The sequence below is a fragment of the Lampetra fluviatilis genome, chromosome 11 (genome assembly GCF_964198595.1).
Source record: "Lampetra fluviatilis chromosome 11, kcLamFluv1.1, whole genome shotgun sequence".
Lineage (NCBI taxonomy): Eukaryota > Metazoa > Chordata > Hyperoartia > Petromyzontiformes > Petromyzontidae > Lampetra > Lampetra fluviatilis.
Genome location: NC_136285.1, coordinates 6,470,317 through 6,497,532, shown reverse-complemented (window position 1 = coordinate 6,497,532; position 27,216 = coordinate 6,470,317). Strand labels below are relative to the sequence as shown.

The following is a 27,216-nucleotide window of genomic DNA, read 5'->3' as shown; positions in this document are numbered from 1 at the left end:
TAAATGTCGACACAATCAACGGATGACGGAATTGCAATGATGCACCGCATTAGCGCCGATTAAAACATATTTCGCGGACTTGTTAAACCGCGGTTCGCTTTATACAGCTCATAATTAGGAACGTTTATGCAAACAAAAAATACCGCCAAAAATTAAAATAAGGGCCCTGTTTCGCCTTTGATCAAGAAGATTCATTTAGCTGCCTGTGGGTTTCAACTTCGTTTCCTTAAACTCGTTTTTGGAGAAAGCTCAATTTAATTCCTAATTAGGATGACAATGGCTGTGTGCTTTAAGCGGGTTTGTGCCTGCATGAGGCCATATTCTGTGCCCTGCTCTCAAAACTTTAGCAACGTCAAGGGGGTTTGTTTGATCAGAATGCAGTGCCGGATTAAGCTAGTGCGGGGCATGTAGCATATGTTATAAAGGGGCCCTAAATATAAAAAAACGTAAATATTAAAACACTCTTTTTTTACTTGCATAGTAAAGTAATTGTATTGTTTCATTTGCTATACAGCCAGATAATACGACAAATCGCAAACCTTAAACACCCAGTCGTTCATAAAAGTTGAAGGCAGTACAGTACTATAGTAATAGAGCAAGTGCAGAATCACTGAACCGGAATTCATAGATTGAAAGCATTTAGCGCGGAGCCCTTTATAGTGCGGGGCCCGTAGCATATGTAGCGATTCTTGATTTTAAGTTTTCGTGACTGCAAGGAAATAAAAACAAAATATTGCTGTGGTTGTCACACCTGATGATGATTGCTTCTGTTGCAATCGAAACGTTGTAATTTTTTTTTACCTACCTGACTTTACCGAAAGAACCAAAGAGTATGCATATGTAGCTACTTTTGCTACTAGGATAACCCGGCACTGGTAATATGCGGTAGAAATAGCATGAAATGTTGGGGAATTATCTTTAGCAACTGAAAAAATCAATCAGTCCAGCACTTCAGTTTATGCTTTATTCACTTTGGGGGAAGTCGGGTGGCCAGTGGCGAAGTGTTTTTGTTGGTTTTATGCACTTGCCATAGGAACACAGGCGTCCCGAGTTCAACTTCTGGCCACCGCGGCGAACATCAATTTGCGCGTGATGTCCCAACCGTTCCTGGTCCACTTGTTTCACCAACTCAAAGTGCCCAGCACGGCGAGGTATGGTCAACACCTCGCCCCGCCGACGACCCCTGCCCGGCCCCAGGACCAACACGGCACGGGGAGGCCTTCATCTAGCAGCGGAATCACACGTGCCGCAATTATATTCATGTCATATATATTTTTTAAAAAGTGCTCCGTTTATTCTTATTGCGCGGTACTAAAATTGTTGCCCCTCTGCGTGATTCGCCGAACCGCCGGTTAGGCGCCGCTGGATTGTGGTTTGCGCGTAAGAACCGCGTGAACGGGATGAAGGTACGAACGAGGGTGACGTGAGGGTCAGAGGAAGGCAGCAGGAGGAACGCCATGCGAGACAATCCTCCAGCTGTGGACAGAGCCTGGAAGATGACAGCAAAATGGGCCATGTGGACTCTGCGCTATTTTTAAACAACCTCGCAACAGAGTCGCTGGCGCGTAGGTCACGCGTGCCCATAATTAGGCGAGTAACCCGTGCCATTATGCTAATTGCGTGTAATAATGTTAGCGTATACTGGAGTCGTTCTGTTCAAAGATCGTCATTAACGCCGGTGAGCAAACGCTGCGGTGACATCACTCGCAAGAGCAATTCGTGGCGTGCTGCTTGGTCTCTGAGCCTCAATGCAAACACTTTCGACCGTGAGTCATCTCACGTGTCGAGTGATATCACGTGTCGAGTGATATCACGTGTCGAGTGATATCACGTGTCGAGTGATATCACGTGTCGAGTGATATCACGTGTCGAGTGATATCACGTGTCGAGTGATATCACGTGTCGAGTGATATCACGTGTCGAGTGATATCACGTGTCGAGTGATATCACGTGTCGAGTGATATCACGTGTCGAGTGATATCACGTGTAGAGTGACGTGTACACTCATCACGTGTAGAGTGACGTATAGACTCATCACGTGTAGAGTGACGTGTAGACTCATCACGTGTAGAGTGACGTGTAGACTCATCACGTGTAGAGTGATATCACGTGTAGAGTGATATCACGTGTCGTGTGTACACGCACACATCACGTGTAGAGTGATGTGTGTTCACTCATCACGTGGTGTGATGTGTGTACACTCATCACGTGTAGAGTGACGTGTGTCACTCATCACGTGTAGAGTGACACTCATCACGTGTGTCCGGTCTGTAACCCTCTCGTGCTGAATTGTTAAAAGAAACAAACAAAAATTTACGTTTGAAATCTTGCTTTCACTTGACTTTAGGATTCAAGAGGAACCCCCTCCAATGAGTTGGTTGAAAAGTTAAATATAATGTCCGAGTACTGTGACCATGCAAATCATTGCGGTCCACCACGGTGGACACGATGCCTGAGAGAATTAAATAAACACAACTCATTTCACAGTCACCGCATATCTACGATCACACGCAGCCATCCTTGCAAAGGAGATCAAATCGGTGGAATTTCACCTGAACAAATAAAGGACATCATTGTACTTAACAATGCTCGTTTCCTGGCCACCGTTGTGAGGTGGCACATTCGGGGTATTTTTGTCTGTGATCTGGCTTCAACGTGATCGTTGCAGTGACAGAGAGAATAATGTTTACAGTAACATAGAGATATTCCTTCAGAATTATACGAATGCGCTTTAAAGGGTTGCACAGTGGCGAAAAGATAGCAGGAGGGGGATTCATTCATCAATCCATCTAATATCTGCACAACTTTGAGCATTGACTACTCATAAGCAAAGAAAGTTTTTTCCCTGGGTAATTCCAGTTTCCTTCCACACGCAAAGCATTTAATAACGGAATTGGCGAAACATCCCAATTAAGGGTCCCACTGACGAAGAGGCTTGAGACTTAGATAATAAAAACGCATTATTAATACAGAATTGCTTAAATGGGATTATTTATTAGAGTTTTACCCCCTTCAAAGAAAGAGACAATACACGATTGATCTTCTCACTCGGCCATGCCAACGTGTTTAGCAGTTAAACCCTAAGACACGCTCCTTAAAAAGACTTCATAGTAATTTGGGCCAAGATGTGGCAACGAGCACCGATTCAGTTTGGCGCAACACACAAAGGCTGGTTGTGCTCAGACGCGGTGATCTCTCCCAAGTGATGACCACGTTAGCCTCGGGCATGGGGCAGAATAAATTCAGGTACAAGATGTGGCCGATGGTCATCGCTTGCCGGGTAACCGTGGCCGTGTAGGGATCGTAACAGAGCGCGCTCCACTACGACAAAGATTCCCCGTAAGGCCTTTTCCGCAGACTAATGGTGAAAGTGCTGTTGGCGAGCACCCGATCAGGCTGACAGCTGACGAGGCGCTAGCGTGGCCAGAACAACAACAAAAAGAAGTCACACCCGGCCGCCTTTGTCTGCCCAGTGAGCGCCGGCGTTTCCACACCGCACCAGCGAATACTTTTAGGGCTGAGTCTACCTAGAGGAGGACTTGGCAAGGAATTAAACTTCGTAGCGCAGTGCGCAAAAAGCCACTCTGCAACGCTTTGACGCACACACACACAGAGACACGTGCACGCGCGCGCGCGCGCACTCACACACAAGAACACAAATGTTTGGGAATGAAAATTCCTGGCCCGATGTCTGGCTGCGCGTGGGGAGGGGCTAAACGGGTGAGCATCAGCCCCAGGGCTCCCTATTCTTCTCATTAAACAAGAGCCAAGTTTCTATCGGGCGGGTCCCACAGTCCCTCCAGCCCCTAAGCACCCACCCACCCCATCCCTTTGCCTCTCCACCCACCCACCCACCCTCCCCTTCCCATCCCATCCCCACGCCTTCCACTCTCTCTCTCCTTGCCGGCACTTGCAGACGCACGCTGGCGTTCACTACATTGCACGCGTGTGAGATAGCGGTCCTAACCCAAGAGCCATCCCACCCTTCCAGCGGGAGAAACGCGCCCTGTAAGTTTGCGTGCTTGCGTCTGCTGTCATCGGCTTCGTAAGCCACTGGCTCTGTAACAGATCAACTTCTTGCTAACTATGCACGTGTGTGTGTGCTCCACTGATTTTGAGTATGTAAACATTAGTAGTGTGGTACATGCATACATACAACAGAGTAAGTGTGTGTGTGTGATTAACTTGTGTGTGTTGTAACAAAATATAGTGTGCAGCCTTCTGTCAATTCACTGCTGGATGAAGGCATTGATCTCCATGATAATGTCAGTCATAAGGAGTTTGTTTGACGATACTTGACACCACGCCGGGCATCCGTGTAGGTTGATGAATGGAGTTGGATGCATGAATGTGTGCTTTATCTGTGCTTATTCATTACAATGTTGTCACCATATCCACTTCACAGGTATGGCTACAGAATGGGTTAAGCGTATGTACACATGCGCATAGGCACACACACGCGTTCTATTTTAGCACGTATGGGTATTCAATGCCACGTTTAACCATTTATATATCTAGAAGCAATTATATTTTGGCAGGGATATGTGTAAGTGTTGTATCTCACGTGTGAATATATACTTAGACAGTACTCTTAAACAGTATGTACATGTATGCATATGATATATTGTCAAATTGTATTAGAACATACTCTGAACACATTCACGTATGCTTAGTCACACACGTGATACAATTCATTATTAACCGATTATCGTTTCATCATATACTCATGTAATTATGAATGTGTGTGTGTGAACATAAGTAGGGCTTTCAATGTGCTCACGCGGGGCATGTATGTTTAGACACTCGAGCATGGAGGAGCTTCCCAACTTAAAACACACTTCACGTGTTTATACAACGTGTGTGTGTGTGTGCGCGCATTCTCACGTGGGGAGCAGGGGTGTAGTGGTTAGCGCAACTTCGCTGCGAACCCAGCGGCCGAAGTTTCGCTCCAGCTCACGATCAATATCAGTGGCGAATGTCCGAACCGGTCCTGGGTCCCTCCTAGGTCGACGTAGCCTTAAATGAGCACTCGGTGCAGTGTGTAAACATGAGCAATGGGGAGACAAAGGCGGCCGGGGTGGTGCTGACCACACAGCAGGTTTCTCGGGGGATCTTTGTCTTTGCATGCTCCTGGTGCCGTTCCTGTTCTGCTGTAGCGTGCACCGGTGCCTACTCGATCCAGGACGATTGGTGGCACGTGAAATAAAGATCGATTTCGATTTAAAGCTTTCGTGATTGCAGGGATTCATCTTCTTGGTTCTTTCGGTAAAGTCACGTAGAATGGAAATAATAAAATAATAAAATAATAAAAACTAAACATAATAAATTAATTATCACGACGTTTCGGCCACAACGCAAGCAGTCGTCCTCTGGTGGAGAACAGACTTTGTCTTCTCGACAGACCTGTTCTTCACCTGAGGACGGCTGCTTGCGTTGTGGCCGAAACGTCGTGAGAATTATTTTATTATGTTTTATTTGTATTATTTTATTATTTCCATTCTACGTGACTTTACCGAAAGAACCAAGAAGATACAGATCGATTGTTTTTGTATTGATTGTCTATGTGCGTATGTATTCCGACGCGTCCATCATCTGGAGCGGCGATGAGGGAGCAGGCAGGGCAGTGCTCATCAGGGGGATTTGGGGAGGCATGAGGCTTGGAAACCGTCCAATGTGTTGCGTTTCACGTGCACGCCGCTCTGCTGCCACATCACCGCCGCTCCGACTCCGCCGGCCCTGACACCGAATGATCAGCTCGAGTCTGCTGCTGCTGTCCCTGCTAAAAATGCAGCCCTGGAGCGAGACTAATTTTTGGAATTCGGTGCCACGAGACTGATGTGTTGCGCGGCATGCGCGTTGTTGTGGCGTTATATATATACAAATAAAATGTTAAAAATGGGTTTGTAAAAAATATGTTTTTGTTGTTGTTCAATATTCTATTCGCTGCGCCTCGGGACGATTCCACTGCGGTGTACGTGGTTCTCTAGGCGGCTTTGCAGCGTGTTCTGAACGCAAGTGGACAAGCCTGGGGCTCTGATCGGGATGTTCCTCGACCAGTGCCGGATTATCCCAGTAGCACAAGTAGCTACAAATGTAGTAGCTACGGGCCCCGCACTTTCAAGGGCCCCGCGCTAAATGCTTTCAGGCTATCAATTCCGGTTCAGTGATTCTGCACTTGCTCTATTACTATACTGCCTTCAACTTTTATGAACGACTGGGTGTTTAAGGTTAGCGATTTGTCGTATTATCTGGCTGTAGTAGCAAATGAAAAAAATACAATTACTTTAATATTCAAGTAAAAAAATTAAGTATTTTAATATTTACGTGTTTTTATTTTATTTCGGGCCCCTTTATAAAATATGCTACAGGCCCCCCACTAGCTTCATCCGGCACTATCCTCGACCAAGCAGCAAGTCCGATTGCTTGGTCAAGTGCCAGATAGAAGGGTAAAAAAACAATTATCATATTTTTACTGGCAAATGAGGTTCCCATAGTGTAGATGCTAGCCCCGAGCTCTCATACTCTGATGGTGCATTGTCTTTGAGTTGTGCGCCTTTTGGCGTCATCTGGTCCAACCCATGTGAGACTAGGCTCTAAGGAAAGCTGTCTCGAGTGTGGACCAATCAACTTCAAGGACAGTGCATACATTATCAGAGTTATGTCTTTTGTTTGTATTATGACTGCAGGTATTGCGGTCTATGCAAACATGACTCCTTGTAAAAAGGTGTCAGTTTTGTTGCCAGATAAAAGGGTAAAAAAACAATTATCATATTTTTACTGGCAAATGAGGGTTCCCATAGTGTTAACAGGCTGTTAAGGGCAACATTTGATGTAAAGCGGGCTGCGAAGTCTGTGACTATGTCTGTGGACTCGGGCGTAAGGTGCGCGACTCACCGCTGTGAGCCTCAAAACAACACGAGCTCGGCTCCGAAAGAATTTCTCTTTGCAAAAGACGCCGTGTGACCCCCCCCCCACCACCACCTCCTCCTCCCCCCCCACACCGAGTTTCGCCCGACAGTCGTCATGGGTTTATGTGGTGACGGATTTGATAAGTGGTGACGACGTGGGGTTGGTTGCGGATAAGGTTGCATTGCTCCGCAATTATTTTCTTCTCGGAGTCTTTGGTTTTGTGTTGTTGAAACGACGGGTGCAACGTAGCGCCGGACGGCCTGGTCGTCAATCGCAGCCGACGTGACAAAGTCTGTCGCCCTGGATGAGCTCTCGTGTCTGTCGACGGCCCCTAAGGCACGGCTGGAAAGTCCACAGTCGTATGGCGGAGCCAGTCTTTCCCCACGGTTAACACGTGCACACAACCGTAGGTGCACACTGGGGCGTTTTAAAAGCTCCGAACATCACTGGACATCTGTGAAAAAGAGCTTAAACGTTCATCGGATTCCTTCAGGATGAATGAATATTCCGATTATAATATTTGAAACGGTGGAAAATTTACTAGAATCCCTCCCGCCTCTGTCCACCTGGTAGTATAAATGTGTCCGCCACAGTTAGTAAATCAGCATGATGGGATGTGGTAGGGTAAAGTGTGAGTACTCCCATCTCTTCCTAGACATCCGGCCAGCGTGGAAGAGTAGGCCAAACACCTCAGAGGGGCTGGCTATGATTCATTTAGTGGAGGCCCTTCCACATGCAGTGGTGTGAGCAAGGAATTGCAGGGCTGCACCTTTACCTCTGTTCTTTACCTATGATAACATCTCTGGAATAAATACATGTACAGGCCTATAATTAAATGTCACACACATACTGCCGCTAAATGCTCTATTAGTTTAGTATAAAGTTGTCATTTATACAAACACAGCACGTGTGTGTGTGTATATATATCTCTACGTGGAACTTTATGCAATGATTTAAATCGCAGGTTATATTTCACGTGCTGCTGTGGACAAATCGGAATACAAAAAACACCTTTGTGAAGTCACGTGTGGTTTTATACTCAGCTGGGTGCCATGGCGCCGCCAATTCTAACAAGCGTCACCAGTGAGGACTGAGGAACTCGCTTAGCTCCACGAGTGTGCTCACCGCATTCATTGACCGCTCGAGAGAGAGAGCGAGCGAGCGAGCGTGAAGTGTGAATTACCTCTAGAGGTAAGTTCGCAAAAGCGTGCCTTGCATTCGCTCACGCGTTGTCCAAACGCAACAGATAACACTGGTCAACACGCTTTTTCTGGCATAAGGTATTCCAACGGTTGTAAGGTAATTTTGGGGTGCTGATTCCAAATCTGGCATCAGTTTCTGTCTATCACATCGGGGTTTTGAGATATCAAATATTGCATTTTCAATAAAAACTGCGGAAGAAAAATATTAAATAAATGTGGATATCTACATAAAATGATATTATAAACACACTATCCTAAAAATACAGCACCATATTTTAACACTAAAGCAGTCATTGACTCGCAACAACTTGCAATCATGAGTGACAGAGTTAATTTCGGGTAAAATCAATGAAAACTGGGTATGCCGATAGCATAAAAATGAGATGTGATAGAGCAAATCTGAGATCAGATTTGGAATCAGCACCCTGAAATTAGTCTAAAACAGCTGCAAAAGTCCAGGCCAGAATTTTTTTTTTTGTTGACCAATGTAATGGACGTGGCCCATTAATTTAGAGAAGCTAGGCAAGGACGAACACTCGAGGGTTTAGATATTCACAGAAGGACGTGATCTTTAAAGGTGTATTGAAATTGTTCATACTGCTACTGATACTCATGCTGTTATGGAGTGACTCATGTAGCCAGCTATGGCTGCCAAGTTTGGTCGTACATGTTACGTGTCGTTTTGTTGTTGAATTTGAATCACAGTTCCTATGATCACTGTTACATTGTTTTTATAGCTTTATTTTGGTGATTTTGAAAACGTTTTGGTTTAGCCATGTTTGTTTGTTGTAGTACAGAGTTAGCCTGATAACTTTAATTTAAATTGTCTTATGGTTGTTATTGTTTGACTTGCATCCCACTGGGATTTTTGCAGAAAGCGTTGATATACGGTGCTTTTTCTGGAAGTCTTTGCTGCTTTTTCCTGGATTTTTCTGTTGCGTGCAGTCACTTTAAGATGTTTCTTTTCATGTTTTTGTTTGTTGCGGTTGCATCCGAGTCAAGAGCCGCATGGCTCACAGAGTTTTCCCTAGTAAATGAAACTGAAACTGAAAGCCGCTATGGTACAGGTAGGTTCGCGAACGCCTCTCTCGTGGGCTAAGGCAGCACACGGTGGCGTCAGAACCACTGCAGCACACCTGGTGGACTTTGCGTAGTGCTGAGGTTCATCCGCAACCACAGAGTTAATTCGTTTGTTTGGGCCCAGCACTAATAGAGAGGAAGCCCACGCCAAGTTATTGTAACAATTGCACCCAGTGCCGGATTATTCTAGTAGCAAAAGTAGGAAATCTGCTTACGGGCCCCGCAATTTCAAGGGCCCCGCGCTAAATGCTTTCAAGCTATCAATTCCGGTTCAGTGATTCTCCACTTGCTCTATATTACTATAGTACTATACTGCCTTCAACTTTTATGAACGACTGGGTGTTTAAGGTTAGCGATTTGTCGCATTATCTGGCTGTATAGAAATTGAAAAAATACAATTACTTTTCTGTGCAAGTAAAAAAATGTGTGTTTTAATATTTATGTGTTTATTTTTTTATTTAGGGCCCCTTTATAACATATGCTACAGGCCCCGCACTAGCTTAATCCGGCACTGATTGCACCCTCCTGCACGCACACACTTTATGGGGTGTCTGCGCTATGCTGTCTTGAACGTACAATAATTTACTTGAGGAATCCACGAGACTGAACAGGGGAAATGAAATGAAAGCACTGTTTTCAGAGTGAGCGTTGTTTGCGATCCGACGGCTGAGATTGAGAACCGCGCCAAAGGAAATCCAGAGGACGCGATGATTTATTCCAACTTTGCACACATGTTTGCAGTAAAAATGGAGCATTAATCACCAGCAAAAATAAACGCGCTGTTCGCACAAGACTCGTACGATCAAACGTGAATCGCATTTGCATGAATAATCTCTTCGTATTATAAGTTGGACCTGCCAACGCGCTGAATATATTGTTATTTTTTATCACTGTTTTTTTTTGTTTCTCCGTTCACCTCTTCTGTAACCTCTTCTCACACTGTTACACTTGAACACGCTTTACTTAGAGGGGGGGGGGAAGGGGGGGGGGCGAAACAAAGTGCTGACAACGCTGCAATTGCAGGCTACCGTGGACCGCCGTTGGGTGGTGTTCTGCCACCGATCCGTTTGAGTTCGAGCAAACAGCAGCGAGTGAGACGCCGTCCTTAGCTGGGGGCGGCTGTGGTGGTGGTGAGGTCAATTCGGCTGGCGCCACTGGAGGGTTCCCCCCGTCTATTGTTCGGCATGCAGTCTGCAGCTCACACAGAGAGACGCCCCCCTGGGACTGTGGCTTCAGTGGATAGTAAACACTCTGGGTCACTGCTTCGCGTCGTCAAATATTCCACCCCACCCCCCACCACCTCCCCCACCTCCCTCCGTGTAGCCTAAACAGACTTTTGGGGCAAGTGCTTTTTCGCGAGCAAGCGCCTATGAAGGCCGGCACGGCACACGAGGGGGTGGGTGGCCAGCATCACGCCCGACCGCCTTTGTTTCCCTACCGTCGATTTGTAAACAATGTTTGCACAAATTTTGATTTAAAGCTTTCGTGACTGCAGGGATTCATATTCTTGGTTCTTTCGGTAAAGTCACGTAGAAGGGAAATAATAAAATAATATAAATATTAAACAATAAAAATTCTCACGACGTTTCGACTGCAACACAAGCAAACATCATCAGGTGTGAAATCCAGAATTTGTATTGTTTTATATTTATATTATTTTATTATTTCCCTTCTACGTGACTTTACCGAAAGAACCAAGAATATAACGTTTGCACAATGCACTCATTTGAGGCTGAGTCAACCTAGTGGAGGCCCAGGACCGGATCAGATAATCACTGGTGTTGGTCGTGAGCAGGAATCTGACTCGGGTCACCGAGCTCGGAGCGGAGTGCGCTAACCACTGTGCCACCGCTCCCCACACGATTTCCTACATTTATACAAAAGCAATGGGTGCAGCGGGTGGCACAATTGACTTACAATGCAGAAATCGCTGCTTCGATCGCCCGGTGCGGTAGGTGAAACAATGGTGCAGGTTTCTTAAATTCCTACTGCCTCTTTCCACCCAGCTGTATAAATAGTTCCACCACAGTTATTCAATCGGTATGTCACGTGCGATGGGATGAAGGGTAAGTCCTCCTCCTACCTCGTCCGTGGTGAGGTTCGCCCAGCATGAACAAGTAGGACAAATACCCTCTAGAGGACCTCCCTTCTGCCAGCGGTGATGTGAGCAAGCACTTGCAGGGCTGCACCTTTGCCTATTTCCCACAAGCAATAAGCCCTTACCCGGACTGGATAAGACATCAGGGCATCAAGCTGTCCGTGATCATATTTGTGAATCTTGCCAACGTATTACATTGCAGTGGCGTGAGCAAGCGCGTGTGGCTTTAAATGCAATCCGTAACGTTGGTTGTTTCCACGCTCTCTCAAAATAAAGCTCGGCTATTTCTTGAAGGTTGACAAACTCCTTTTCAGGTGTATTGTAACGTTTTTGATGATCTTTCTGAGTTACGTTGTTCCAAGCACACAACAATTGTCCATATTTTCCTGATTGCTGTAAGAACAAACGCTTGCGCACGGACACGTAGAAACCCCAATTTTATCAACGTAAAAATAGCGATAATTTATAACCTTACGCCAAATTAATCACTGCGCGTCTCTGCAGGCCGTGTCGGTTGTTGGGGTTATTTTGCCATATTTCATCACGCTTCGTGTGGACTCACTGCTCATGATGTCAGCTGCGGCAGGGAATAAGAACCCAGATCGTCATGGTTTGTGTGCCAACCGTTGCACAACTTTCCCTACCGCTTGACGGGCATATGTGGTAGGAAACGGGCCAAGAGGAATAACGTTGAATGTTGGAATGTTCGTTGGTTCGTTTCTCAGTCCGCTTGTCCTGGTGAGGGTCGCGGCGGCAGCGTGTTGAGTAGTGGCGGTCCACACCTCCCTGTCTCTGGCGTCAGACTCTAGCTCTACATTACTATACACTACACTATACACTACACTACTATACACTGCTATACACCACACTACTATACACTACACTACTATACACTACACTACTATACACTACACTACTATACACTACACTATACACTACCCTACACTACTATACACTACACTATACACTACACTACTCTACACTACTATACACTACACTATACACTACACTACTATACACTACACTACTATACACTACTATACACTACACTACTCTACACTACTATACACTACACTACTCTACACTACTATACACTACACGATACACTACCCTACACTACTATACACTATACACTACACTACTCTACACTACTATACACAGACTCTCGCTCTGCCTGGGGAGTTCCCAGGCGTCCCGCCAGCAGCGTGTGCAGGGCCAGCCCCGGGGGTCTTCGCCCAGTTGAATGTTTGTTTTGTAGCCGTGGCGATTATAATTATTACTCTATCGCGGCTCTCTGATTTTGTATTCCACAATATCTGGCGCCGTTACCGTCCTCTGCCTTTCGGACCAGAGAACGCCAAAAGGCGAACATCTTAACACCTGATTTTATTTCCAGGAAGGGCAACACCTATTCTCAGTCCTCATACTTGTGCAGATGCTGTCTGTGTTTCTCCAGACAGTTTCTCCAGGCCCCAAGATCCCACGGAATCACGAGCGCTAATGTCACCAACGAGCTTTCATCTAATTCTGCGGAAGAAGAGGCTTTTTTTTATTGTTCGAATTCGGTAACCGAAACTCAATGTTTCAAGAGGCGTGATGCACGTGAATGTGCACCGCGTGTACAATGCGTCACGGAGCCGTCTGGAATGAGCCGCACGTGGCCGACCTTTGCCCTGACTCTCAGCGGGGCTCCGCGACTCCTCCTGGGTCGCCGTGGAACTTTCTCGTCCGTTCGCGAAATGAAAATTATTACATTCTTTGGGTCTTTCGGTAATAAGTCACGAAGATAGGTTCAAAGAAAATAACAAAAAAAACTACGACGTTTCGATCGCAACATGTGTTGCGATTAATTCCTGCAGTCACGAAAGCTTTAAGTTAATAAAAACAAAATATTTTCGTATTTTTTTTGGGAATTGCTATATTTTATTCGAATTGAACAGCTACAAATCCCGGGACGTTCATTAGTTGTTTTGGCAGACTGTTTGCGGCTTGAGTGTGGGTCCCCTGACTTGTTTATCACGATTGTCTTTGCTCTCATTGTGTTTTCGTTCCGCAATACGAAACAAAAACGCGTGCCGGCTCTCCTGCTGCCGTATTCTTTCCATCGGGATTTCCCCCGACGATTCCGACGTAAACGGAGACTCGTCGTCTCCGTTGGGGAGCTCCACCTGATTTGTATTACTAGTTTTTTTACAACGCCATCCAACACTGCTTGCTTACACCACCGCATCTGTGCGTCGTCGCTCCGCACGCCGGGCGGAAGCGAGTTCGTCGTTTGGTCTGCAACGACGTGAAAATGTTGACAGCCCGTACGTGGTGTCACCGGGGGTGAACGTGGCTCACGCGAACTCCGCTCATCCTCGCAGCCGCCGCTATTGGCTTGGGCATCGAACAAAAGACGGCGGTCACCGCATCGCGCGCTTCCTTTCGCATGCGGGTCTTGCGGCCGTCTGGAATGCTCTTCCTGCCGATATTAGGAGGCCTCTGGAGCTTTCAGATGCGGGTCTTGCGGCCGTCTGGAACGCTTTTCCTGCCAGCTTGTAAATTCACTTCTTTAGAACTGATTTTTGTGTTTCGTTTGTTGTCCTTCCCCCCCCCGCACCTCCGATTACCATGGTTGGCTACATACGGTGCGAAATAAGTTCAACATCCGTACGTACATATTGCACGCGGCATTCTGTGCGGCCGGCCGTGCTCAGAAAGGTCCCTTGTGCTCAGTGACGAGCAGATCGTACGGTCACGCCCACACGTCGTCTGTCCGCCTGTGTCGATGGTCAAAGGAAATTTGTTCTTTTTTCAATGCGGAAAGGAAGCAAGGCTGCGTGCGAGGTGATGTCATGCGATTGCCTCTAAGGGTCAGGAGGTCAAAGGTGAAGGTCGTAATGGCCCGTCAACAGCTCGCAAATGGAAAACAATCAGTAGAGCCAAGGGAAGCGCCGTGGCGACGCAGAAAAGCACATCGGTGCTTTATTTATTTTTCGTGTGTGTGTGTGGAAATTTTGAGTTATTCAAATATTGTTTAGATAACGTTTTAGGCGCCTTTGTCGGTGGAGCAATGGCGCAGTGGTTAGCGCACCGTGCAAGTAGCCAAGTTCGACTCCCGGCCGCGGCTAACGTCAGCGGAGATTGATTTCTGAACTGGGCATCCGCCCTTCACCAACCCTGCAGTGACCAGCGTGGTGAAGCGTGGTCCAAACAGCCGTCCCCGCCCCCCAGGCCAGCAGTGGATTGACAAAGCGTTGTCAATGACTAATCTCTGTCCTTGAGAGCTGATTGCATGCGGTGGCGAGGCAGGTGACCGCCACTGCTATCTACGTGCCTACCACTGCTCGAAGGACAGCCGATGCGGTTGCGTTAATGGTACTCGCATATTGATTTGATTGGGGGCCGTCCATAAATGACGTCACGCACCTAGGGGGGGGGGGTCAGACATTTGTGACGATGTGTGACGATGGGGGGGGGGGGGTTGAGAAATGTGACGTCACATCAAAATGCACAACTTTAAATAAATATAGACAACACGTTCTACTTAATTAAATAGACGTTTTAATAAATGTTTTCTCCTACAACATCAGAGTGCAGCGCCACATTAAATACGCACTACAATGACAATAGTTTAAAGCGATTTGAAGCATGTTTTTTTTTTTGGGGGGGGGGGGGGGCAGAGCTTTGTGACGTCATATTTGAGGCGGGGGGGGGGGTCTGACTTTTTGTGACGCCGTGTGACGAAGGGGGGGGGGGGGTCAAAAATCGTCCAAAATCGCGTGACGTCATTTATGGACGGCCCCATGGCACGTAGGTTTTCGCGCTTGTACCCGTACTGCGCTCTGGTGTTTGTCGTTGTGGGGTTGTACAGCGCGTTGCCTGTAGCATCACGTCTCGCGTATCGACCCACGTGTTGAGAACTGCATCGGGAACAGTTCCTGAATTCCATTATCACTGGCCGCTCATATCTGATACCATTGTCGCGTGACTGATAAGAGGCAGCAGTAGGCTTACTCTTATCCACCATACTCAATAGCAGGAAGACACACTCTTAGTATGTTGAAAATCAACATTGTTGTTCGTGCTCGTTTCTTTTTGACAGTCCTGAGCCAGGAATGGAAGTTCTACATTGCTATGGCAGGGACCCGTATATTTTTAGGGTGCATGCGTATTCCACCACGTGGTGCAACTTCAGTGGACGAGACTCATCTCACCAACCACGGAGGGACGATGGCTTGTGTTAACCCGAACCAGGGAACCCGGTGCCCCACTGATTGAGATCTCTGCTGTTCAACAGACTTAGCTACATCCCATCCTCACACAGAACCTAATCCACAGCTAAGCCGCACAGGGCCACGCTGTAATATGTGATATTTGCACGCGTCTAAGGTGGGGGGGCCTTACCGACAACACACCTCGTGTGTTATGAAGGCTGCACCCGACGCAGACGTCAACGGTGTTGCGTCTTGAGATGAGTATGAACGATAGCGTGGTGGGGTGGGGTGTGGGGTGGGTGGGGTGGGCGGGTGTTGGGAGAAACTTTGCATACTCGAGGCACGGCGAGGCGTCTCTGCGCGTGACCCTGAATCTCCACGCAGTGGAGAAAATCGGAGGGAGTTGGTGCGGTGCGGGGGGGTGGAGGCGTTCCCTGCACTCGGAGGCATCTGTGGAATGGGAAAGGCCGTTCTTTTTTTGCTCTCCGAACTGCGTTGAGCTTACTTTGATCGGCGGTCGCGTTCATCGCAGTCAATGGCCTATCCACTGCTCGACGAAGGGCGCATTCTCTCACGATCCTGCGACGCGGCGATCCACCGCCCTGGCGCCCGCACACGAGCTGAGCTGATTTCATCGCTCCATCTCTCCTCGGTGGACCCGCTCGAGGACGCGTTCCATTCCTTGGCTGCCCACTCCGTCATGAGCCTTGACCGCCGGTCATCGTACCCTCTGGCGACGCGTCCTGCCCAAGTCCACTCACTTTTCTTGGCAGTTAGAAGTAATCTAGATTTGAATGAGTATAGCTATAAGTAATGAAACTGCGCGTGTTCTCTAATCCACGCGTTCCTATTTCTGTCTTCCAATGTCATCCCGAGCATGCGTCCCTTCATGCATCCCTGCGCATGTTTGGGGTTCTTTCCCACACTCAGTTTTGTCAACGACCGTGTTTCTGAACCACGCGTCATAGGCACACAGGTACCGTTACTTTTCACTGTTAGGATCAGCTTCAACAAAATCACTTTCGCCGGCTCCCGTTGGTTGCATTAGCGCTCGTGACTCCATAGGATCTCGGGCCTGGAGAAACCGTGTGGAGAGACACAGACAGCATCTGCACAAGTATGCGAATTAGGAATAGGTGTTACCCTTTCTGGCAATAAAATATGTGTCAAGATGTTCAAACCCCAAATAAATACCTTTTGCTAGGAATTGGTCATGGTTTTCATGCTTATCTTTTCATAATTATTTTTTCATAATTATTTTTCATAAATATTTTTTTCAGAATTATTTTTCATGCTTATGTATTCATACTTATTTTTTCATACTGATTTTTTCATAATTATTTTTTATAATTATTTTTCATACTTATTTTTAATGATATAGCTGCTCACCCCAAGCTATAAATGCTCTGGTAGTGGCATTGCCTTTGGACTGTTCGCCTTTTGGCTACCTATTATCAGAGCGTGTTTTTTTTTTATCTATTTAGTGTTTGAACATATTAACACCTGTTTTATCACCAGAAATGGTAAAACCAATTCTTATTTTTCATACTTTTGATACTGACAAAAAAGGTCCCATGATATCTACACAAGTTTTAATAAGAGATGCTGCGCCTGGAATAAACATTTATTTGGAGACGCTGCTGCATCGGCAGTGGCGCACACGCACAGTGAACAAAACTCAGAACACTCGTCAACAACACTGCCTTGAAAGAAAAACACGACGTAAAATCGGCGACGTTTTGGGTAATGACCCTTCTTCAAAGTAAGGTTGTCTCAAGCGCATTGCCTTAATGATGTGTGTCCCGAGACAATGCTACAGTCACATGATGTGACTTTTATTTTGGATGATGCCACATTCTAATAGAATCTTTTTGGATTGCGTTTTAATCTAACTACTGTAATTAACATAATAAATGAACTCAGATCTCATCAGATCTCAAATGCTAAGCAGGACAGTGATTGGATGGGTGACCTCCATGCGCGAAAGGCGGCGGTTGAAAGGCATTGTGGGAGGCAGAGGGTGGTGCAGCAACACCCCCCTCGCCTTCACCAGTGTGGTGAAGTATGGTCAAAAGTCCCTCACGGCCCCGTTAGACCTTGTCATGCCCTCATCCAGCAGCGGATTGACAAGAACAGGCGGCACATGTAATATCATCGGACATTAGGCCTGAATTTGCTGTTGTTTATGTATTTTAACTGAAATAAATTTCCCATTCCTTTTGGGGGCATTTGCCTTGCTTTCTGATCTGTTGAAGGCTTGCGTTCATTTGTGATGGTGGGGGGGGGCACAGTAAGTGTGCACTCGTTGAGTAATCTATGAGCCTCTTGTTTTTACAGGCGTATTTATTTTTATCCAGCGGTATCCAGAATCGCAGCTGAACCAACCATTGTTCCTGGTGGAATTGTAAATGTCTCTTATAATGCAATTTAACATCTGCATTCATCTCAGCTGTAACCACGGTGAATGGCTCAGCGTTTAATGCCACTTTAAACGTTATTTCCGAACAAGAAAATGCAGTTGGTAGAACATCTTCATCATTATCAACAATCAACGCCATGGTCATCACCACCACTATCATTATCAACATGAATATTTTTTCGTCAATCATCATCATTCTCACCACCACCACCACCACCACCCCTGTATTTATCACCATCTTCATCGTCATCGTGTCTCCAGAGATGGTAAATGAGCATCAGCTGATGTGCCTTCACTTCACAGCAAGTTGTCACTGGTTGCTTCTTTTGAGAGATGGGGCCCTGAAATAATGAGATGGAATTTCCACATCAGGCTCAGCACTGCCAGTGGAGATGAGAACTTTCCAATGATCATCTGTGACATGCGTTTGCTTGGCTTTTTTTTTAACAATAACGCATTTGTAACATTTGCAAACGCCCACGATTGTACTGTACAGCTAATCCCTCGTTTCTCCAAGGGGTTTGTTCCGGAAATGCACGTCAATAGCAAATTAAGCGGATAACGATATTGTCGTTTTGAACCTTCCATAAATAAACTATTAAATACATGAACATTATAATAAGAACACAAAAACAAAAACAAAATTGGTGATAATAAACATAAATGAAATACATATAAGTAGTTAGGCGTTAAATAATCATCACTTTATCTCTCACCACTTTATCTCTCATCACTTTATCTCTCACCACTTTATTTCTCATCACTTTATCTCTCGTCACTTTATCTCTCACCACTTTCTCTCTCATCACTTTATCTCTCGTCACTTTATCTCTCGTCACTTTATCTCTCGTCACTTTATCTCTCATCACTTTATCTCTCGTCACTTTATCTCTCGTCACTTTATCTCTCATCACTTTATCTCTCATCACTTTATCTCTCGTCACTTTATCTCTCATCGCTTTATCTCTCATCACTTTATCTCTCGTCACTTTATCTCTCGTCACTTTATCTCTCGTCACTTTATCTCTCATCACTTTATCTCTCGTCACTTTATCTCTCATCACTTTATCTCTCATCACTTTATCTCTCATCACTTTATCTCTCATCACTTTATCTCTCATCACTTTATCTCTCATCACTTTATCTCTCGTCACTTTATCTCTCGTCACTTTATCTCTCATCACTTTATCTCTCATCGCTTTATCTCTCATCACTTTATCTCTCATCACTTTATCTCTCATCACTTTATCTCTCGTCACTTTATCTCTCATCACTTTATCTCTCGTCACTTTATCTCTCTTCACTTTATCTCTCATCACTTTATCTCTCATCACTTTATCTCTCATCACTTTATCTCTCATCACTTTATCTCTCTTCACTTTATCTCTCTTCACTTTATCTCTCATCACTGTATCTCTCATCACTTTATCTCTCATCACTTTATCTCTCATCACTTTATCTCTCATCACTTTATCTCTCATCACTTTATCTCTCGTCGCTTTATCTCTCGTCACTTTATCTCTCGTCACTTTATCTCTCATCACTTTATCTCTCATCACTTTATCTCTCGTCACTTTATCTCTCATCACTTTATTTCTCATCACTTTATCTCTCATCACTTTATCTCTCATCACTTTATCTCTCATCACTTTATCTCTCATCACTTTATCTCTCATCACTTTATCTCTCATCGCTTTATCTCTCATCGCTTTATCTCTCATCACTTTATCTGTCATCACTTTCTCTCTCACCGCTTTATCTCTCATCACTTTATCTCTCATCACTTTATCTCTCACCACTTTATCTCTCACCACTTTATCTCTCATCACTATCTCGCATCACATTCTCTCTCGCCACTTTACTTAATCACTTTCTTTCTCTCGATGCAGTCGTGGAGAGTTCGCGGATGGCCACAATCGCGGATAGCAAGTTCGTGAACAAAACGAGGGAATTCCGTGCTGCATTTGAAACAGACACCAAGATATTCTTGCGAGGAAACCCTTGAAACAATACCGATTCAAAAGCAATTCTAAGCGGTGGCGCACGTGCTGCGTTCGCAGTTAATGAGTTATCCGAGGTCAAGAAAGCCGGCTCCCTTTATCTCATCAGGCCACTCGCTCACATGCGAGCCAAGCGCTCGTTGGTTTGTCTCGTATAACTATCCAGCTTTGATTCGGAAACCCACTTCGGATAGCCGGCGGTAATCCGCAAACCAAAGGAAATAAGAAAATAGGGGCTAAATACAAACTAAAAAGTGTCACGGGAAGGGTGCTGTTGTGATAGAAATTTACCAACTAAAGTAGATGTTTTTTTTAAACTTCTTCTTGCAAATACCCTGGGGGCAATTTCGCTAAATATAAGGAGCTGTCCTAAGTTCATTACGTTTGCGACATTGGCCCCAGGTGGCCTATAAGCCTCGAAGCTAAAAGGTTGATGATGTCTAAGCAGCGCTTTTGGACATTTTCACAGGGAGTGCGGCAAAACAGAGCAATTAGGGCCACATTCTAAGCTACTTAGAGCGGCAATTACATGTGACCCACTTTACAAAGTGCGGCAAAATTGAGTCATTTTATGAAATTATGTACTATTACTGTACGCGTGATGCCATTTTAATAGAATTCGCACAAAGCCACGGTCTACTTCTTGTGTGCCTCCCATGTTGATCCTCGGCGCTTCCCTGTAATCATTACTGCCGGCTGTGATGTTTCTGAGCTGATGAAGCGGTGAGTTGCTCAATGACGAGTCCACGCTTCCAAACGCCAGTCTGGGTCAACAATAACCCCACCGACTCGCGTTCATCGTCGTGTTCACTCCTCGGGACATCGCCACCCATCGCCCTGGCTATCGGACGTTGCTTTCGGATTACACCGGGAGTGGGGGCTGGGGGGTTGTTGGGATGTTGTGCTGCACAACAACAACAACAACACGAGGTGCAAACCCAACACAAACATGGCAGAGCTGTAACATCAGCGATAACCCGGACAACCGACGCTGCGACGTCGTCGTCGTTGTCGTCGTCGTCGATTGCTCAGAACGTCGAGGTGACTGCAGCACATGGTGGGAGGTCAACGGTGAATGTCGAAAGGAGAGACTTGGTCTCGACCATGCGAACGTGGAATTTCCACCACTGGATCAGAACGGCCAGTGGGGATGAACGTTGATTGAAACGCGGGGACACTATATCGTTCATTATTTTATTATTACTATTATTATTATTATTCAAAGGTGATTCGTGTGCCAAGCGAGAGGCATTTAAACCGCATGCATCTTGTTGTGAAACGCAGCCAAGGGATCTGATGTCACATTCCAGCCACCTGCAAGGACTCTGCTTATGGCCCCAACTAGACTTATGAAACGGTGGCTTTCAGTGGAGATGCAAGGGCTGAGTGTTATTGTAACTTTATCCAATTCTATAACTTGCCTCCTTGAGAGTGGCAGCCAAGGCAAGTCACAGCACGTGCTGGAGAAGCAATACCGCTCCCCGGCACGGAGCAATACTGACCGTGTAAGATCTTTGAGTTAGACAAAATGCCTTACATTAGTGTTTAGTAAAGGAGCTACAAGTTCGCACACATTATGTAGATCCAAACTTCCGATTTAGCACGTGCATTTTATTTTATATTATTTTATTTCTACCTACGTGACTTTACCGAAAGAACCAAAGAGTATGGATTCCTGCAGTCACGAAAGCTTGGAATCAAGATTAGCACATCACCATGGGCAAAGTTGTGCATTCTGACAGTTGGTTCTTCATGGCTTGTTTTTTAAAAAACATCAATATGAGTACATACAAATATGCATCAATTTCAGTACTGAGAACGATTGTTTAAGGGCGCTTTATGAATTTTAACTATTATTATTCCAGAGATCTCTGGTTCGACAAGCATTCAGGAGAGAGGCTATATTCTTGGGTCTGTCGGTAAAGTCACGTAGATAGGTTCAAAGAATATGACAAAAAACTACGACTATTTTCTTAGAACTTTGTTCCGTCCCGGATATTACTGTCCCGTTCGAATTGGTATCGTGCGTTTGTTTCCATGTCATTTGCACAGTCGTGTTCAATCCGTTCACCTCTATCTAACATTAGCATTAATACGCAAACAATCATTTGCAATTCTTATACAGCCCCACGCACGTATCATTATCGTAATCATAGTAATCACCAACACTTAATATTCATAGCACGCCACCCGCGCAGGACGGCTCGAGGCGTCCTGCGGCAGGTTACTCCCCGCGTGGCGGCTGCCCCTGTGAGTCGCAAAGTGCCTGCGCCGCCGGTCGGCAAGCGGACGTCGGCCTGCCAGTAGGGAGCGATGTTGCTCTGTGGCTATCCAGTTTATGAATTGATCGAGCAATTGACCCCATTTGCTCAATTTGAATCGTGATGTGAGCGCAACAATCTATTTCGACAGACGAATCGACGCGTCGTTACGCGCGCCTAATAAGAGCGTCGTCTTTATTTCCCCCCCCCCCCCCCCCGCGTGACAGGATCGTCCTCTTTGCAAGCCGAGCGGGCGGACGGACGGACGGAGGGATGGAGAAGCGGGCGGACATGAACGGGCGCGACGACGGCTCCGAGCCGCTCGTGGCGGCGGCCGAGAAGGAGCTGGCCGAGGACGCGGCGTGGAAGCGAATCCAGAAGAACACCTTCACGCGCTGGTGCAACGAGCACCTGCGCGCCGTCGGGCGGCAGATCGACGACCTGCAGCGCGACTTCTCGGACGGCCTGCGCCTCGTGGCGCTGCTCGAGGTGCTGAGCCAGAAGCGGATGTGCCGCAAGCACCACGCGCGGCCCACCTTCCGCCAGATGCAGCTGGAGAACGTGTCCGTGGCGCTGGAGTTCCTCGAGAGGGAGAACATCAAGCTCGTGTCCATCGGTGAGGGCGCGACGCGTCGAGGTCTGGCTCGAGCGGCATCCCTCGAGGCACTGATGACGATGGTGCTGTTTGTGCCTGTGGGGATGTTGGTGACGCCGGTGGTATTGGTGCGGGCAGTGTAGCGGTTAGCGCACACTGCACTACGAACCCAGTGACGATTATCTGAACCAGTCCTGAGCTTCACCTAGGTCGACTCAGCCTAAAATAAGTTCCTGGTCTGATGTGTAAACATCGCCACTAGGGAGACAAAAGCGGCCGGGCGCGGTGTTGGCCACCCACCCCCTCGTGTGTCATGCCGGCCTTCATAGGTGCTCGCTAGCAGCACTTGCCCCAACAGTATGTGAAGGCTATACGGAGATCTTTGTCCTTGTTTTTATTGGAGTTGGTGATTGTGCTGATGGTGATGCTGCTAGTGGTGTTGGTCGTGGTGCTGTTGGTGTTGGTAGTGGTTCTATTGGTGTTGGTAGTGGTGGTGGTGGTAGTGGTGGTGGTGTTGGTAGTGGTGCTATTGGTGTTGGTAGTGGTGGTGGTGGTAGTGGTGGTGGTAGTGGTGGTGGTGTTGGTAGTGGTGGTGGTGTTGGTAGTGGTGGTGTTGGTAGTGGTGCTATTGGTGTTGGTAGTGGTGGTGGTGTTGGTAGTGGTGGTGGTGGTGTTGGTAGTAGTAGTGGTGGTGTTGGTAGTGGTGCTATTGGTGTTGGTAGTGGTGCTATTGGTGTTGGTAGTGGTGGTGGTGGTGGTAGTGGTGGTGGTGTTGGTAGTGGTGGTGGTGGTGTTGGTAGTGGTGGTGGTGGTGTTGGTAGTGGTGCTATTGGTATTGGTAGTGGTGGTGGTGGTAGTGGTGTTGGTAGTGGTGGTGGTGTTGGTAGTGGTGCTATTGGTGTTGGTAGTGGTGGTGGTGGTGTTGGTAGTGGTGGTGGTGGTGTTGGTAGTAGTGGTGGTGGTGTTGGTAGTGGTGCTATTGGTGTTGGTAGTAGTGGTGGTGGTGGTGTTGGTGGTGGTGGTGTTGGTAGTGGTGGTGGTGTTGGTAGTAGTGGTGTTGGTAGTGGTGGTGGTGTCGGTAATGTTGGTGGTGCTTCTGGTTGTGGTGACGGGGCTGTGGTTATTGGTGGTGGTTGCTGGTAGGTGTGTTGTCACTGGCGCCGATGATTGTTTTGGTGGCACTCGTGGTCTAGAGTTTATGATAACACAAACTCTTGCAGGATATCAATGAAGACGTGTGATAGATCACTTAGACATCTTTCCCGCATTGCTGCATTTGGGGCTACGTGGACATTTAAACAATCATATTTTGCTCCATGTCCAGGCAGACATCGTGCGAGTGCGAGCAAGAGGCAAACCAAGGGACTTAGTAGTCTGTTACGGCGTTTGTATTTTCTCAAAGTACTTTCGCTTGGCACTTTTCCTTCCATCGATTCGTTACGAAATGGCCGCTGCAATGAAGGACACGGAGATATTTATACACACACACACGTCTATTTGCAGCGGAATCCAATTAGACCGAACATGGCTGTGGTATATTCTAATTAGGGTGGCCTTAATGATGAACTACTATAATTGAAGTCCAATGGGGGTGAATATTTTTTTCCCTGCGTAATTGGTTCAATTGAAATACGATGAAATACTGCGTTTCGTAACAAATCCCATCTGCACGTTCGTTATAACATTTCTTAGAAGGTGTACTTCGTTGTGTAGAGCAAGTTGCAGCCGTAATAACTCAGACGATGCCGCAGTAGTTGAGCACAGCGTTGTGGCAACGCGTAACGTTGCATTTTACCGGCGTACTGATGGCGAGCATAAATGTGCGTTGGGTTTCCGCGCCGAAACAGGTACGAGCCCTTGGGGCCAAACTGTGACAAGACAATGGATTGGCACACGACTAACGATAGCATCGAGACATGTGTACATATGTCTACTGCACAATATTTGTTGTAGTCCATTAGTTATCACAGGCAGATACAATACTACATTCTGAATCACCAACCGATTTTTGGGCTTTTTGTAAATATACATGCTCTGATCTTGCAATAATACAAGTAAAATGAGGGTTAATAGTTTACAAGTTATTAAAAAAAGTTGTTTAACTTACAGAACCCGCCGAGTGTGTTGGTGCGTGCCGACAATCCAACATTTTGGAGGTGGGGGTTGATGGATCACATAGAGATGGAACCTGCCTGAGGCTCCCATCTGCTGGGTAGCGCGGTGCCTGCAGGAGGCAATGCAGCAAGAAGGCTCTACACTCGTCAACGTGGGTTTCCTAGGACTTTGCTTTCTTCCAACAAGGGATGTTCTTTTTTAAATAATAATACAAAAATTACCAACTTTAAATTTAATATTAGGGCATTTTGGTGAAACGTTTGTTTTCAACCGATAGAGCTCTCCGATGTGTCCCGGTTCATATCCCGTGCTATTAGGCCAAAAGGCGAAACGTACAAAGACATGGCAAGTATCACAAAGGGCAATTCTTATTTCTGATACTGACAAAAAAAGTTCCCGTGGATATAACTGCTCAACCCGAGATAGATGTGCTCCGGGTCTAGACATGGTGAGGCTAGGCCATAAAGAAGGCTGCCTTTGGTGAAGGCCAATCAGTTTCAAAGACAACACCATATATACTTCTAGATTTGAAGCTTTCGTGACTGCAAGGATTCATACTCTTAGGTTTTTTCGGTAAAGTCACGTAGGTAAAAAATAAAATTAAAAGTTAATAAAAGTAATAATGGAAATAAAATACAATAATAAATCACGACGTTTCTGATGACGTTTCTGATGACGACGTTTCTGATGACGGAGACTTGTGTTGCTTCCGAAACGTCGTGATTTATTATTTTATTTTATTTCCATTATTACATTTATTAACTTTTAATTTTATTTTTTACCTACGTGACTTTACCGAAAAAACCTAAGAGTATACCATATATACTATCAGAGCGTGTTTGTTTGAATGTTTTGACACAAGCGCGTGCGATGAATGCGCACGTGACGCCTTGCAAGAGGTATCTGTGTTTGACGTTTGAACATCTTAACACCTATGTTATTGCGAGAAGGGGGCGAACCCCTATTCTTATGGGTTGATATCAGAGGTGGGACAAAGTCATTGTTATGCAAGTCCAAGTCGAGTCGCAAGTCATCAAATTCATGACTCGAGTCTGACTCGAGTCCAAGTCACATGACTCGAGTCCACATCTCATAGGTGGGACAAAGTCATTGTTATGCAAGTCCAAGTCGAGTCGCAAGTCATCAAATTCATGACTCGAGTCTGACTCGAGTCCAAGTCACATGACTCGAGTCCACACCTCATAGGTGGGACAAAGTCATTGTTATGCAAGTCCAAGTCGAGTCGCAAGTCATCAAATTCATGACTCGAGTCTGACTCGAGTCCAAGTCACATGACTCGAGTCCACATCTCATAGGTGGGACAAAGTCATTGTTATGCAAGTCCAAGTCGAGTCGCAAGTCATCAAATTCATGACTCGAGTCTGACTCGAGTCCAAGTCACATGACTCGAGTCCACATCTCATAGGTGGGACAAAGTCATTGTTATGCAAGTCCAAGTCGAGTCGCAAGTCATCAAATTCATGACTCGAGTCTGACTCGAGTCCAAGTCACATGACTCGAGTCCACACCTCATAGGTGGGACAAAGTCATTGTTATGCAAGTCCAAGTCGAGTCGCAAGTCATCAAATTCATGACTCGAGTCTGACTCGAGTCCAAGTCACATGACTCGAGTCCACATCTCATAGGTGGGACAAAGTCATTGTTATGCAAGTCCAAGTCGAGTCGCAAGTCATCAAATTCATGACTCGAGTCTGACTCGAGTCCAAGTCACATGACTCGAGTCCACACCTCTGGTTGATATCGTGGCAAATTGCGCCGATCGCCCGCGAATACCCGCGTGTCGCATTCAACGCGCGGAGAGGCACGGCGCGCAACAGCGAGAGAGTTGCGTGCGGCGAGCGTGGCCACGGCCTGTTGCTGGGACGCGGGGCGCGTCACGGAAACCTCTCCGTGCGGGCAACTCACGCGCGGCCAGGCGTGGACTAGCACACCGAGGCGTGTGTGTGTGCGTGCGTGTGCGTGTGCGTGCGTGTGTGTGTGTGCGTGCGTGTGTGTGTGCGTGCGTGTGTGTGTGCGTGCGTGTGTGTGCGTGTGTGTGTGTGCGTGTGTGTGTGCGTGTGTGTGTGTGTGTGTGCGTGTGTGTGTGTGTGTGCGTGTGTGTGTGCGTGCGTGCGTGTGTGCGTTCGTTCGTGTGCGTGTGTGTGTGCGTGTGTGTGTGTGCGTGTGTGCGTGCGTTCGTTCGTGTGCGTGTGTGCGTGCGTGCGTTCGTGTGTGCGTTCGTGTGCGTGTGCGTTCGTTATCGCGTTCGTGATCGCGTTCGTGTGTGCGTCCGTGCGTGCGTTTGTGTGCGCCCATCACGCTCGGATGTCTGATTTCT

At 46.6% G+C, this 27,216-nt stretch overlaps 1 protein-coding gene across 2 annotated transcripts in view; it reads left to right on the top strand.

The window, feature by feature from the left end:
- LOC144934746 (filamin-C-like) overlaps positions 1 to 27,216 on the top strand; it is a 181,065-nt gene that overhangs the window by 74,369 nt on the left and 79,480 nt on the right. The window contains exons 1-2 of one of the 2 annotated variants that reach the window (XM_078860853.1): positions 3,851 to 4,008; positions 22,396 to 22,784. In XM_078860853.1, coding sequence (XP_078716979.1) covers positions 22,442 to 22,784 — 343 coding nt within the window. In that variant the 5' untranslated portion in view covers positions 3,851 to 4,008; positions 22,396 to 22,441. Of the gene's footprint in view, positions 1 to 3,850; positions 4,009 to 22,395; positions 22,785 to 27,216 lie in introns of those variants that run through there. The other variant, XM_078860852.1, reaches the window with a different exon arrangement.